Below are 12,219 nucleotides of genomic sequence, written 5' to 3' on the forward strand. Positions count from 1 at the left end.
GCTCCTCTCTCACCCTCTCCTCTCTCTTGATGTTTCAACTTCCCTGGAGTGTTTATAGCCAAGATGCCACTTTTCCTCCCATTCAATGCCTCCTCGTATGCCCCTCTCTGCTAGACCACTCATTCCCTTTTCCCAGCCCCAGCTACCCCACCCTTCTCCGATGGCCAGGTTAACTCTCAGACATCCTTCACACCTGAGCTCATGCATCTTCACCTGAGAGAGAAAAGTCTCTAACTGATCAGCTGGGGTTCCTTTGTTATATGCTTGTCTGAAGTTCTGTTCCTATTTTTCTGGATGCTCAACAGGTTTGAAATAGTAAACTTACGAACACCCGTGTTCCCGCTTAGACTCTAAGGGGGACTTGTCTGGTTTTGCTCTATAGTGTTTTAGAACATCGCCTAGAACTGGTTTAAAACATTGCCTAGAATGGAACAGGCAATTCACAGATATTTGTAAGATGAGTGAATGAAGTAACAAAAGAAAGTAGTAAAACAGGATTAGAACCCAGGTCTTTTTGACTCTTAGTCAAATGCCTAGAAAGAAACAATTTCTTTAATCACATGAAAGTTGGGGAATATATAATATCAATAAAAATCTGCTTTGATGACCAAACCTTTGGATTTTCAAGAAAAACATTGCATTGTCTGCTTTTTACTTTTTGAGTTTCCTTTAGTTTTCATATTGTCCCACTATCAGGAGTGCACTATTTACACTGACCTATCTACTCCTTAGGTGCAGGTAGTGTTAAAATATCCTCATTTTCATGATGAAAAAATGAAGAGTATTTATAATACAGAGCCAATCCCATTTTTCTCTTTAGCAGCAACCCCATCTACTGGGTTCTCTACATGCAAAACTTCAAGTGAAAAGGGATAGATTCTTAATTAACAGCTCTTATTTACATTCCATGTCATCCAGGGCACAAAAACCAATGAGGACCTATTGATCCCGGGCAATATGTCGATCAATTATTAAAGGATACCTACTGCTAGTAAGATACTGAGTCAAGGTGCTTCAACACAGTGTGCAAAATAGGATACGATTGGGGAAGGGTAGCTAGTTTTTTCTTGTGGACTTTTTGAGATGTCCCTACCTAAGGGCAGCACAGAAGAGCCAAGGGCACAGGGAAGTAAATGACGAAGGAGTAGTCTAAACCCAAGTGACAAAAGAGATCCAAGGACAGAGACTCTTCCAGGGGATCAAGATGAGCCACAAGGAACATCAAAGTCACCGAGTCCAGTTGGCTCATTTTACAATGAAGGAACTGGAGTCCGGAGCATGTGAGCCACTGGTCCTCTGTCTCATGGCCAGTTAGCAGCAGAGCTGGAGCTGGAACACAGACCTCCTTGTTCTCAGCTCAGTGTTCTGTCCACTGCACCACAGTGACCAGAGAGCACTTCAGAGGGGAAACAGGGTATGAACTGGGTCTTGGAAGGGAAATACCACGTCCAAAGTTGCTAAATATGAAGTGAGCTTGAGGCAGAGCAAGGAGGCTGGTTTGAGTGGAGGTGAGAAAGCACTGAGCTGTGAACTCCAAGCCTCGGGGTCTGGGCTACTTCTTACGTACAGTGAGCAAATAGGGAAGGATTCTCGGCAGAGTCATGTTAGGAAAATGGTTTTTTGGAAGTTTCACCTGGCAATGAACTAGTGTAAGGAGAGGCTAAAGAACATGAGATTCATTAGGTGCGAACTCTCCACTTCTCACCTAAAATTGATGCTCGTGTATCCCCAGCCTTCACTTGTGGAGGTTTCCAAGAACTAAAAACAGAGCTTTTTAGCTTGAAACCTCTTGAACTTGGAGTTGAAGCTGATTATAACTTAAACCTTTGAAGGGGGGTAGGGACAGATTGTATCCATGTTGCTGTGACCTCCAGAGGAGGGGTGGGAGTTTGGGATGGAAACAAGAGGTGTGTGTTGTTCCTGAAAAACCAACACCAGAGAGCTTGATGAATCAGGGCTGCCTTATTATAACATTTACTATTTGAGGCCATTCCTGAGAAAAAATTTGGTATATCAAAATTCTTGTATTCACATTTATGAGTCTTCTTCTTACTACCTTATTTATACTTTGCTCTTTTTGTTTGTGGTTGATTGGTGTTACTTGTTTTTTTAACTTACTGATGCCTACCGTTTCGTTACTAAAATGCCTAAAGGACGTTCCTTAGACCTCTAGGGAAATGCTGGAGAAGATAAACAATACATGTAAAATATTTACACCATGGTAGGGACTCAGCAACAAGTGAATGAAGGAATCATAATATTGGCCATCAGTCATTAATGCAAATGACCAGTTTCGGGCTAGGGGCTCATCTAGCTCATGCTCAGTGTTTTACATACATTTCCCTGATACTAAAAACAGCCCCAGCAAGGTATTACAGCCCAGCCATCATACCATGTTCCCAAATAACCCCTCTAGCAAGCAGTACAGCTGAGAGCTGGATCTACCCCTATCATCTCTCAAACCCAAGGATTAATCACTATGCTACACCATCTCCTTGGAAGTGAGGGAGGAAAGGATGAGGGGAGGAATTTTAAAAGGGGGGGGGAGGAAGAAGACGGGAGGGAGGGGGAAGAGGGAGAACACAAGAGGAATGGGGAGAAAAGAAGAAAATTTAAGAGACACGGTCGGTACATGTCATCAAGCTCCACAGCAGGTTCCACTGCAGCGGCCTCTCTCCATGTGCAGTTATTCTGGGCACGAGGTACATACAGGAAGCATTTCCAGGAAGAATTTTTTCAGTTGATTCTGAGACTAATATCTAAGGATTTGGTTCAGTCCTTCCATAGGGACAGGAAGTTTGGTGAACAGGAAGTTTTTAGAACAGGAGAACCTGGAGGTTGAAATGATTTTAGTGACCTAAGCAAACATCTGAGCAGTTTGATGATCATCGTTGGGGCTTTCTCCAACTTTGGGGGGAGCAGGCCATGTGCGGCTCTCTGCGCACAACTAAGTTGGTCAAACATTGTCCTGGTGGCCCATTCTTCCAGGTATACTTTCCCTAAAGGTAGCAGCCTGTCCACTGAGAAATAACTGGAATGAAGTAAGCACTGTATTTGGATTTGGCCACTTCGTAACAGGAAAACCAATCCTAAGAACTTCGAAGAAGCAGCTAAAGGCTCCTAAGAGTCTTATCAGCTCCAAAGATTACTTAAGCTTAGCAGGAGAGATTATAGTTCTACAAGATCCAGGTCTCTTAGAGATGTCACAGCTGCAGGAAAGTAAGGCTGAGAGAGTAACAAAGGCACTGGGAAGACCCCTTTCCACGGCCCTGGAGGTTTATGGTGGGTTTACTTCCTCTTGGACTGACTGACCAGAAATTCGATTAGAGAGAGGGCTTTGCAAACAGTCCCACGGTTGGAAAGGGTGTTTGTCTCCTATTAGGAAACATTTAGCATTTAGAGTCGGCCTTGCCCTGGATTTCCTAAGAATAACTGGCCACAATAAGTAAGACCGGGGAAGTGCTGTTGAGGTCCTCTGGCCTGATCAAGTTGGGATTCACGCTGCTCCCTCCGAGCTCTGGCTGGGCAAACACAGGGGACCTGCACATCTGGCAGCTCCACATTCCTCACTCACATGTCCCTGGCCTGAGGGACGCTGGACGGAGGGCAGAGCTCACAGTGGAGCCAGCTTGCAGGCAATCTGCGTTTAGTCAAATTCTTCCCTCCCTCCCCCAGAAGCCTGCCTTTATTTGCATAGCTTAGGCCATGCTGTTCCTGTCTCCCTTGTTTTATTTTTTTTTTAACGATTATGGATTTTTAGAGACTTCCACCTCTACACACCCAAACTCTCTCACCCACGGTCCGAAAACAGCAACCGTGCCTTAGCCTTAGTTTCGGTTGTTATTTTTCAGTCTTAGGATTTTTTTTTTTTTTTAAGGAAAAAAACTTCCAAGTGATATTCCATTAAGGAACAGGAGGGCTGGCTCTCCATCCAGAAAACCAATCCTAACATCTTGAAACACTGTGGATGTTCAAGAAAATGAAGTGTGAGCTTCTGTGGGTGGAGAGGAGAGGAGAGGAGGCTGCACATTTGCAATGACCTGGACAGTTGTTCGGATATGAAGGACAGAAGAGGGGTTTTACGACCCCTCTATGCCTTCTCTAGTAAGCGGTGACAAGCAGAGAGGGAAACTGAGAAAATCACGGGAGCTGGGAGCACCACCGTGAACAAGTGGCCCTGGAACAGGCATTTGATGCTAATAACAGGCCGGAGTGTAGTTAGTTCACCATTTAACAGAGATTCCCTTTTGTTAGAAATGATATAATGTCACCTGACTGTTAACAGCCAACTACATCGGTGCGGAAGTTCCATACCAATTTCTTTAAATCTATTTTTTCAACATGGGGAGAGGTTAGACTCTCTCCTAGAACACTTAAAAAATGAAGTCTTTTTGTCTTTTGCCCACAATCTGAGAACAGGTCAGCAGAAGTATTTTTTTTCATGCTTGAAATTTCCTGTACACTCACAAGTGTGCATGCACCCCAAGGACGTCTCTCTCTTACCCTTAACTACTTTGCTAGACTTGCAAACCTGCCACTCTACCTTTGATCTTAATTCCCTCATGATACAGGTTTTCCAACATGCGCGTTCTTAAATTGACGGCAATTTTTTTAATGGTTAAAAAAATTCTAAATCATGATGGGTCCCTAGCTATTTTCTTTTGTGAAGTTAAGTAATTTACTGGGGATGATTTAAAAAAAAAAAAAAAAAAAAAATTATGGCCAGGTGGCTCAAGGGGATATTCTGTTGAACACTGATACTGATTAAAAATAATTTCTTCTAAATGAGACCTGACCACAAAATGGAACCATTAATGGGCGGGACGTTGTCACCACGGCGGAATCACGCCTGATCGCCTCTGCCGCCTCCCGCCGCGCGACATCTCTCTCCTGTGTTTCTTCTCCTTTTTCTTGTTCTTAATAGCAGAGTAAATAAGCAGCCAGCGAGGCCTAAATGTTTTCGGCCAAAAGCAGAGTCCAAACTCCTCAGAGAAAACATTTGGCCTCTGTGGTTTTGTAATATGTTCCAGAACACCGAGTTCAGCGAGGAACATTGTGCAAAACTCCCAGCCATCGGGCTGGCGGTGGGAGCGTTACAGTACCGGGAGCTGCACCGGGCCTTCGCCTGCACGCCCATAATGAGGCTTGTAAAAAAAAAATAGTGCTATGTGCAAGTTCTCATGGGGAAAATGAATGGCAAGAAATCCTAGCTTTAAAAGAAACAGCTAATCTGCTAGTGTGATTGTTCTTCAAAACTTACGCTGAACCAATGAGCCTAATTAAAAACACTTGGCCTACTTCTGTAAAGCATCGTCGCGCTCCCTGTGCTTCGTTTGTATCCACCACAAAACTCCAGATAGACTGTTATTTTTTCGAGTGCTCGCTAACAAAGTGCTGACTTCGTTGGGATGGCTGAGCTAATTTCTTGAACTCAGTGTGAAACCTTAGCTAAACAAAATTGTGGTACTTTTCCTTAATTTGTAAAAGTGATTGGAGTGCAAACAAAATTTTCCTCTTGGGTCAATCCTATAATTTTCAATTAACTAAAACTAATCGTCAGGCAGGCACCAAACCTGCATTTTGTTTAAAGGGCCGGGAGGCATTTCCAAGGGTCAGGATGCGTTAATTGTTTTTATAATTTTGAGAGAGAAGAGAGAGAGAGAGATTGAGAGACACTGAGAAGCATGGTTGCTTTTGTTCCCAGTATTTAAATACGAAAGGGAAGGCTCTTTGAGGTAAAATGTCACAGCAAAATAAAACTCCTCCGTTTAACTGTAAGGTTGTAATCAGGACGTGTTAACAGAGTTATCCCTTCCCTGCACTGGTCCTTTACGGAACGAAGACGGAAACGTGGGACCGCTTCCTAGAGGCAGCTACGCAGGGATGACGGCCACTCAGCAGAGGGCCCAGAGCATCACTAGTTCCACTGTGGTCCTTGGGCCAGCAGCAGCAGCAGCCTCACCCAGAGCTTGTTAGAAATGCACAGTCTCAGGTCCCCCCAGCGCCACTGAGTCAAAATCGGAATTGTAAACAGATCCCTGGGTATTTGGTTTGCACGTGACAATCAGAGGATCTCTTGAAGTACACACTGGGCGCTTAGACCACGTGCGTGGTGTCTTTCCACAGAGAGTCTGCCTGGTTCTCTCCACTGAGGGGAGGGAACTCACCTTCGCCCTGTAACCCTAGCTTCTCACCACAAGGCAGTCCATGTACCAGCTGCAGCTTACAGGGGAAGAAAGCACCAGCCCAGAATTAAATGTGCAAACTCCCAATTGCCTCCAATACAAAAGCTATGGCCACGTTGGCAGAGAGTTGTCCTGTTCATTAAAGCACATCCGTACTCTGTAAAGCAAGCGAACCCCAGCACCTATGGAGTAACACCCAGAGAGACTCAGGATTGTCTAGGGCCTTTGCTGCTCTCTTATTTCTCATTCTGCCTCTTTAGGAATCCAACCAATTATTTCAACTGATCCTGCCATTCAAAATGGATGCCCAGATGAAGTCATAATAATAATAATAATAATAATAATAATAATAGCACCAACTCATTCGGTCATACGTACGGTGAAATAGAGAAGGAAAGCAGGTCTGAACAGGAACTAGATTTCAAAATAAAATGCACACTTACACATACGAGGTCAAGTAAAAGATCCACAGGCCAAGGCAGCCTGTGTCCACCACCTGCAGTGGTTCTTACCTGTGTAGATGAATCTCCCCGGAGTCCCTTTGCAGAACTGTTTGGATTTGTAGGACAGTGTGACTTCTACAACGCCAGGGATGTGCCGAGGAGGGGTCTGCACACGGATAGCATGGGGAGTGATCAACTAGGGGAGACATTGGGAAGAAAAAAAATTGTCATTGCTATATGGAAAGGACTCATTTTGCAACTCTCCTATCAGCTCTCCATAAAAAAAGCTTTAAACCATGTAATTAACTTGTCAGTGTTTATACACAATCTCGGAGGAACCTGAATGCAAGGCATTGACAACAATATTTACAAGTGGTCTGAGCACAGCCATAACAACTTTATCGGAGTTTTCCTATGTGCAGGCACTCTGCTTCCTGGTTTGAAGAGGGAGCCTGGCCTAATGAGATGATTTATCCGTACCAGGATATCCTTTGGAAAATCTCTGTTTGAAGCAGACACCGCACTCAGAGCTGAGCTCTGCCATGCCTCTCCAGAAGTTGGTGGGCCTGGTGTTTTGAACTGAGCCCTTAAACATGTGGAAAACACAGAGGTAGGAAATCACTGGGCCAAGGCGCTCTGATTAGCTGCAGAGCACACTATGAAATGCCCCTAAAGACCATTTGGTGCATTAACTACCAGAGGCACAATCAAAGGGCTTTAACCTGCCTCCCTGGAATAGCTTATGGATCTGGCAGAACTAAGGACTGTCCATAAAAGGGAAATGGAAGGCAGGGGAGCGGGCTGAAGCACCATCACTGGTCCATTAGCCAATGCCACGTGCACAGCGAGAAAGTTCCTTTCTGAACGCTGTTGGCAATCAGATTACATCTCGAAGCAGAATTTTTTTTTATTACTCTTTATCTTTGTTTACATAACTAAAATGTTATTAGTGGCCATAAAACTGGCATTATCTGGTTCTTTGAAAAATCCAGCCCTGGTATTTGAAGGGTTGACCACTTATGGTGCTGGATTCTACATATTCTCTCTGTGTGGTGTCTGTAACGGCCCACTCCTTCACTCCTCTCACGTTCATTTAGCTCAATATTTCTGGTACTGAGTCAGTATACAATGGGCTATCACTTGAGTTTGTGCTAATTTGTGTGTGTGCTGCTCTTATGGGTATAACTTAGAAAGGGCTTTTGTTTTCATGTGTAAGCCAGGCCCAAACCCAATGATTTTCCCCAAGAATCACAGGTAATACCATGAGAATCAGGGTGGCACACCCCACCCATGAGTACCAGCCCCCAGGCCCTGCCAGAGTCACCTGTCCCAACAGAGTCCCCACGAGAAGAATGTGAGAGAGCGGATATTGCTGAAGTCTTCAAGTGACTTCTGTCAAATGCTCTTTCTTGAAACATACAGAAAAGCCTATCTACACAAAAATCATTGTAACAAAGCCATTAGAAGGCTCATCTTCTTCCACACAGGGTGTGGGGCTCCAGCTTAAGTGCTGGAGACACACAGAAGATGCTTCAGTGAAACCATGCTTGCGCGGACCCCCAGGAGACTGAGCTCAGTGCTATGGCTGAGTGTTTTGGATGGCTACGGGTTCACCCGTTAAGTACAAAAAATACTGACTTCAAATTCCATTCTTTTCATATTGAAATTCTTCTAAAATGCACTGTATGTTTTATAAAATAAGCAAAGTATATCTCACTTGATTTAGCCTTGATAAATCAAGGCTGTCCTTCAGAATGCCCCTTATAATATCTTGCTGTGATACAGAAAAGCCCTAAGTGACTTCTGAGGTTACAAGGGGTTGTTTTCCCCTGCACCAAATGGCCCCAGATAGCTATGGTTTTTAAATGAGTTTTATTTTAGTCAGTCTCTTTGTCTTCTCCCACCTGGTATCTTTTGCAACTTATAATCTGCTCTTCTTATTTATAAGCACTGAAATGAGGAAATCAAGTTTATTATTGAGAGAATAAGAGAGAGTAAAAGGTGATCTTCCCCAGTCAAGTGCATGTTTAATCTCAATTGTTCAGAGAGTGTTTTTGCAGTGCTGGGGATTAACACTTTCTGAGGGTCCAGGACGTATCGACTACATTTCTGAGGATTTTACATACAAAATATTAATTTGATCAGAGCAATGGCTTTTATTCTTATGTCTTTTTTTCAAATGTGAAAACAGAATCTTAAAATGGTTAAGTTGCTTGTACAAGATCATCCTTGTTAGAGCAAAAAGTGACCCTGATGTAGTTCAAAAAAACTATAGTGACAAATACTTCCTATTAACGATATGGAAATATGGAAAGAAATATGGAAACTTATAAAATGTAGTTACTAACTCAGATTTTTCAGATCCAAAGACTGTGTGTGTGTGTTTTCCTGTCCTCATGCTATAGCCACTTCTCATTTACTGCCTGATCCTTGGTTGTGTTTTTGATGGCTAACGTCTCCATATTGTTATATTACAAATAGGTGGTATGCTTCTCTTTTTAAGAATTCCTTAGGATGTAGAGTACATTAATTCACAATAATACTTAAAAGAACTTTCAGCAGGCTCGAAAATCTTTCACCTCCCCTCTTTTTTCTCAGGGGAATTTTTTTTTTTTTTTTAATGGAAAGATATTAGTAAATAGATGAGTGAAGATGCCTTTTTAAGTATAAGTACTTCTTACCTGTGAGCTGCTACACTGAGAAACAAAATTCATGGGTTTTATGAATGGATTAGATATGACTGTGATGAAACTACTGATGTGGGGTGTTGGCAAAAAGCATTAGGCTCAGAAAAACTGAACCACATTTTCATGTATAATTTCATTTTCAATTCTAGTCAATTGCCCTAACTAAAGCAGAGATTTCTTCTTGAAATAACTGTGTTTCACAAGTGAGGCAAAATATGAATCATCACCAGAAAATGAATTCACTGATGTTTTTCTTTCTGTGGATGTTAATCGGGGAACAGACTGGCATTGACGCACGATTATGATGGCCTACCGAGGAAAACGATTTTATCTAACTTCTATTGACTTGAAAGCATTGGCTCATTGACTAATAACTCAAAGAATCATGGAGTTTATTTCTCAAAGGAATGCTAGTAATCACTTAAAACTAACACTCTCATTATAACACCTAAGGACACAAAAGGTCAAAAAAGTCTAGTGGCTTCAAAAATTGACCCAACTTCTTAGGAGAAAGACAGGGTCTGGATCTGGAAGTCTAGACCCAAAGGACCCTTCCTCCCTCCCCCCCCCACACACACATCCCAGGACAAATTTCCGACACTGTTCCAACCTGGTTGAACTAAGGCAGCCACTCTAAGCAAGAAGGGGCAAGGACGCCAGGAAGTCTAAATTTTCCAAATTTCCATCGCTGGAATACCACTTTCTCAGTTTTGCCCTATCTGTATGACACCTACATACAATTACATCTGCAATATGTTAAAAATGGTTTTCCTTTTTGTTTGAAATATTTTTGAAAGGAATCTTTCTATCACTACCGTAACTAGCAAACTTGTATCCCCTAACAAAATAAGGAGATATTATAGATGGTAATCTTAAGGTTAACTTGATGCCGTTAAATTCTAGCTAGATCATGGCGACAACCTGAAGGAGTTTATTGAAAACGGCATCAGTGTTAGATGTGACAGGCTCCTTTGCCCCAGTTGAGACTTTCTCCGTTAACATAAATCAGAAGGATTAAAAGAGAAACAAAAGAATTACTTTCTTGCTATCTGATTCAGTTCTACTTACTATCTGTGGGAAATCCAAAATTATCTCCTGTACTACCTGGGACACGTGATCCATACTTTGGGAGATACTGTTCTAAGCAATTAGAGATTCACTCTTTTGACTCAGCTTCCTTAAGTTACAAATCAAATGAGTTGAGCTAAAAATTATTCTTTTGAAACTGCAGCATCTGACACTACTTTCTCCCATCTTGGAAGTCTCCGCGGTGGCACTAATTACAAGACCTAGGACGAGCAGAGTGTCTAACGGTTACCAAAGCACTTTCACAGTCACTATCTTTGAAACCCATCCTTGTGCGATGTGCATTCCAGATGAGAACAGTTGACGGTTGGCACGTTAATCAAAATTATTTAAAACACTAGGAAGGAAACCCATCTCTTACACCTGTAAATAAGTGTTCTCCAGACCTCATCTCTTGTTCATTGGCTCCTGTTTTCCTCATTCGCAAACTTTTCCTTCCTGCCAACTTCTTAACTGCAGAGCTGTCACAGATTCTGTCCTATATTTTCCTCTGTTTTTACTTGCCTCACACTACTTGAGTTCACTCATGGACTCAGCCACCTCAGCTAAACTCACTTCCAAATCTACACCTGTAGCCTTGATCCCTTTGGCCAGGCCCCAAACTTTCCTTAGCAACAGAGTAACAGAATCTCCCCAAACACGCCTAACTGCCACCTCAATTTCAACATGACCCAAGCTAAATTTATCGTCTTGCTACCTATCAATGTGTTTCTTGCCTCCGTGTTCCCTTTCCCGGGCAAGGCAACGCCACCCTGTGAACCGCCCAGCACAGAGACCTTGGGGTGTGTTTATGTCCCTCGCCTCCACTCCCGCCTGGTCCTGCGGCCTGTCTCCCCCACTTTCTCCCATCCAGGCTCTTACCATTCCTTACTCAGCCTATTAAGCGCTGCAACTGCTTTCCAAACACATGCCTTCTACTTCCACTTTCTCCTCCTGGGTTACCTTCTGCCCAGACGGCCTCATCATGCCATTCCCTGCCACAGGCGCGGCTGCCTCATGCAGTGTGTACTCCAAACTCCTTGGCATGATACTCGGGGTGCCCCCAGGCCTGCCACCCATCTCCCCTCCTGGTGGCGCTCCCCGCTTCGCCCTTGGGCATTCTGTAGGGCGGGCACATGGGCACATTAAAACGCCAACCCTTGCCCCACATCTTTGCTTGGTCCGTGCCATTCGTTGCCTAAACCTCCCCCTACTCATAAGAGCTATGAGTAGGGTCTTCTTCTTTAAGACCCTGACGGTATGACCTCTCTTCCAAAAGTTTTATCTGATCCTAAGAGTCAAGAGTTACCTGCACCTTTCTAAGAATTTATACAATTACGGTGTTTATACCGTAACACTTAGCATCCAATTTTCTTTGTGCCGTAAAGATTTCCCTATAATGTTTCTCCCATTAGGCAGTCCCTGAGATGGGCAACAGGGTCTGATTCCTATGTTTATCTTCTAAAGTATTTAAGTTAATGCCCTACATACAAGATATTTCCAAAATATTTCTGGAATAAATACTTAAATAAATTAGGTCAGAATTCTCCAAGATGCCTGACTCCGTTAGGTATGGTGATCCTATGCGTAAGAGTCCACTGCTCCTAACCTAATAATAAGTAACTCTCATTCTCTAACTAACTTGCTCATAAAATTAATTATCTACTGGCCCAGTACTCAGGTCCCTGCATGAGACCCCTGCTCAGGCCTCATCTAAGTGGTAAAGAAGAAGCTGTCCAAAGGTCTGGGACTCCAGTCAGATGGGACAAGACAAAAATAAAGCAAAAAAGGTTAAGAAAGTAATGCTTAAAAAGTAGCCCACAGAAGATCAATGCAAAC

General features: G+C 43.2%; 1 protein-coding gene across 4 annotated transcripts in view; it reads right to left on the reverse strand.

Annotated features, from left to right (window-relative positions):
• The window catches only part of EBF1 (EBF transcription factor 1), a 372,993-nt gene that overhangs the window by 72,659 nt on the left and 288,115 nt on the right, over positions 1-12,219 (reverse strand). For all 4 annotated transcript variants that reach the window (XM_087816956.1, XM_087816955.1, XM_087816954.1 and 1 more), the window contains exon 10: positions 6,698-6,824. In XM_087816956.1, the coding sequence (XP_087673082.1) occupies positions 6,698-6,824 (127 nt within the window). The remainder of the gene's footprint in view (positions 1-6,697; positions 6,825-12,219) is intronic.

The sequence above is a fragment of the Miniopterus natalensis genome, chromosome 4, assembly GCF_054644295.1.
Source record: "Miniopterus natalensis isolate mMinNat1 chromosome 4, mMinNat1.hap1, whole genome shotgun sequence".
NCBI classification, from domain to species: domain Eukaryota; kingdom Metazoa; phylum Chordata; class Mammalia; order Chiroptera; family Miniopteridae; genus Miniopterus; species Miniopterus natalensis.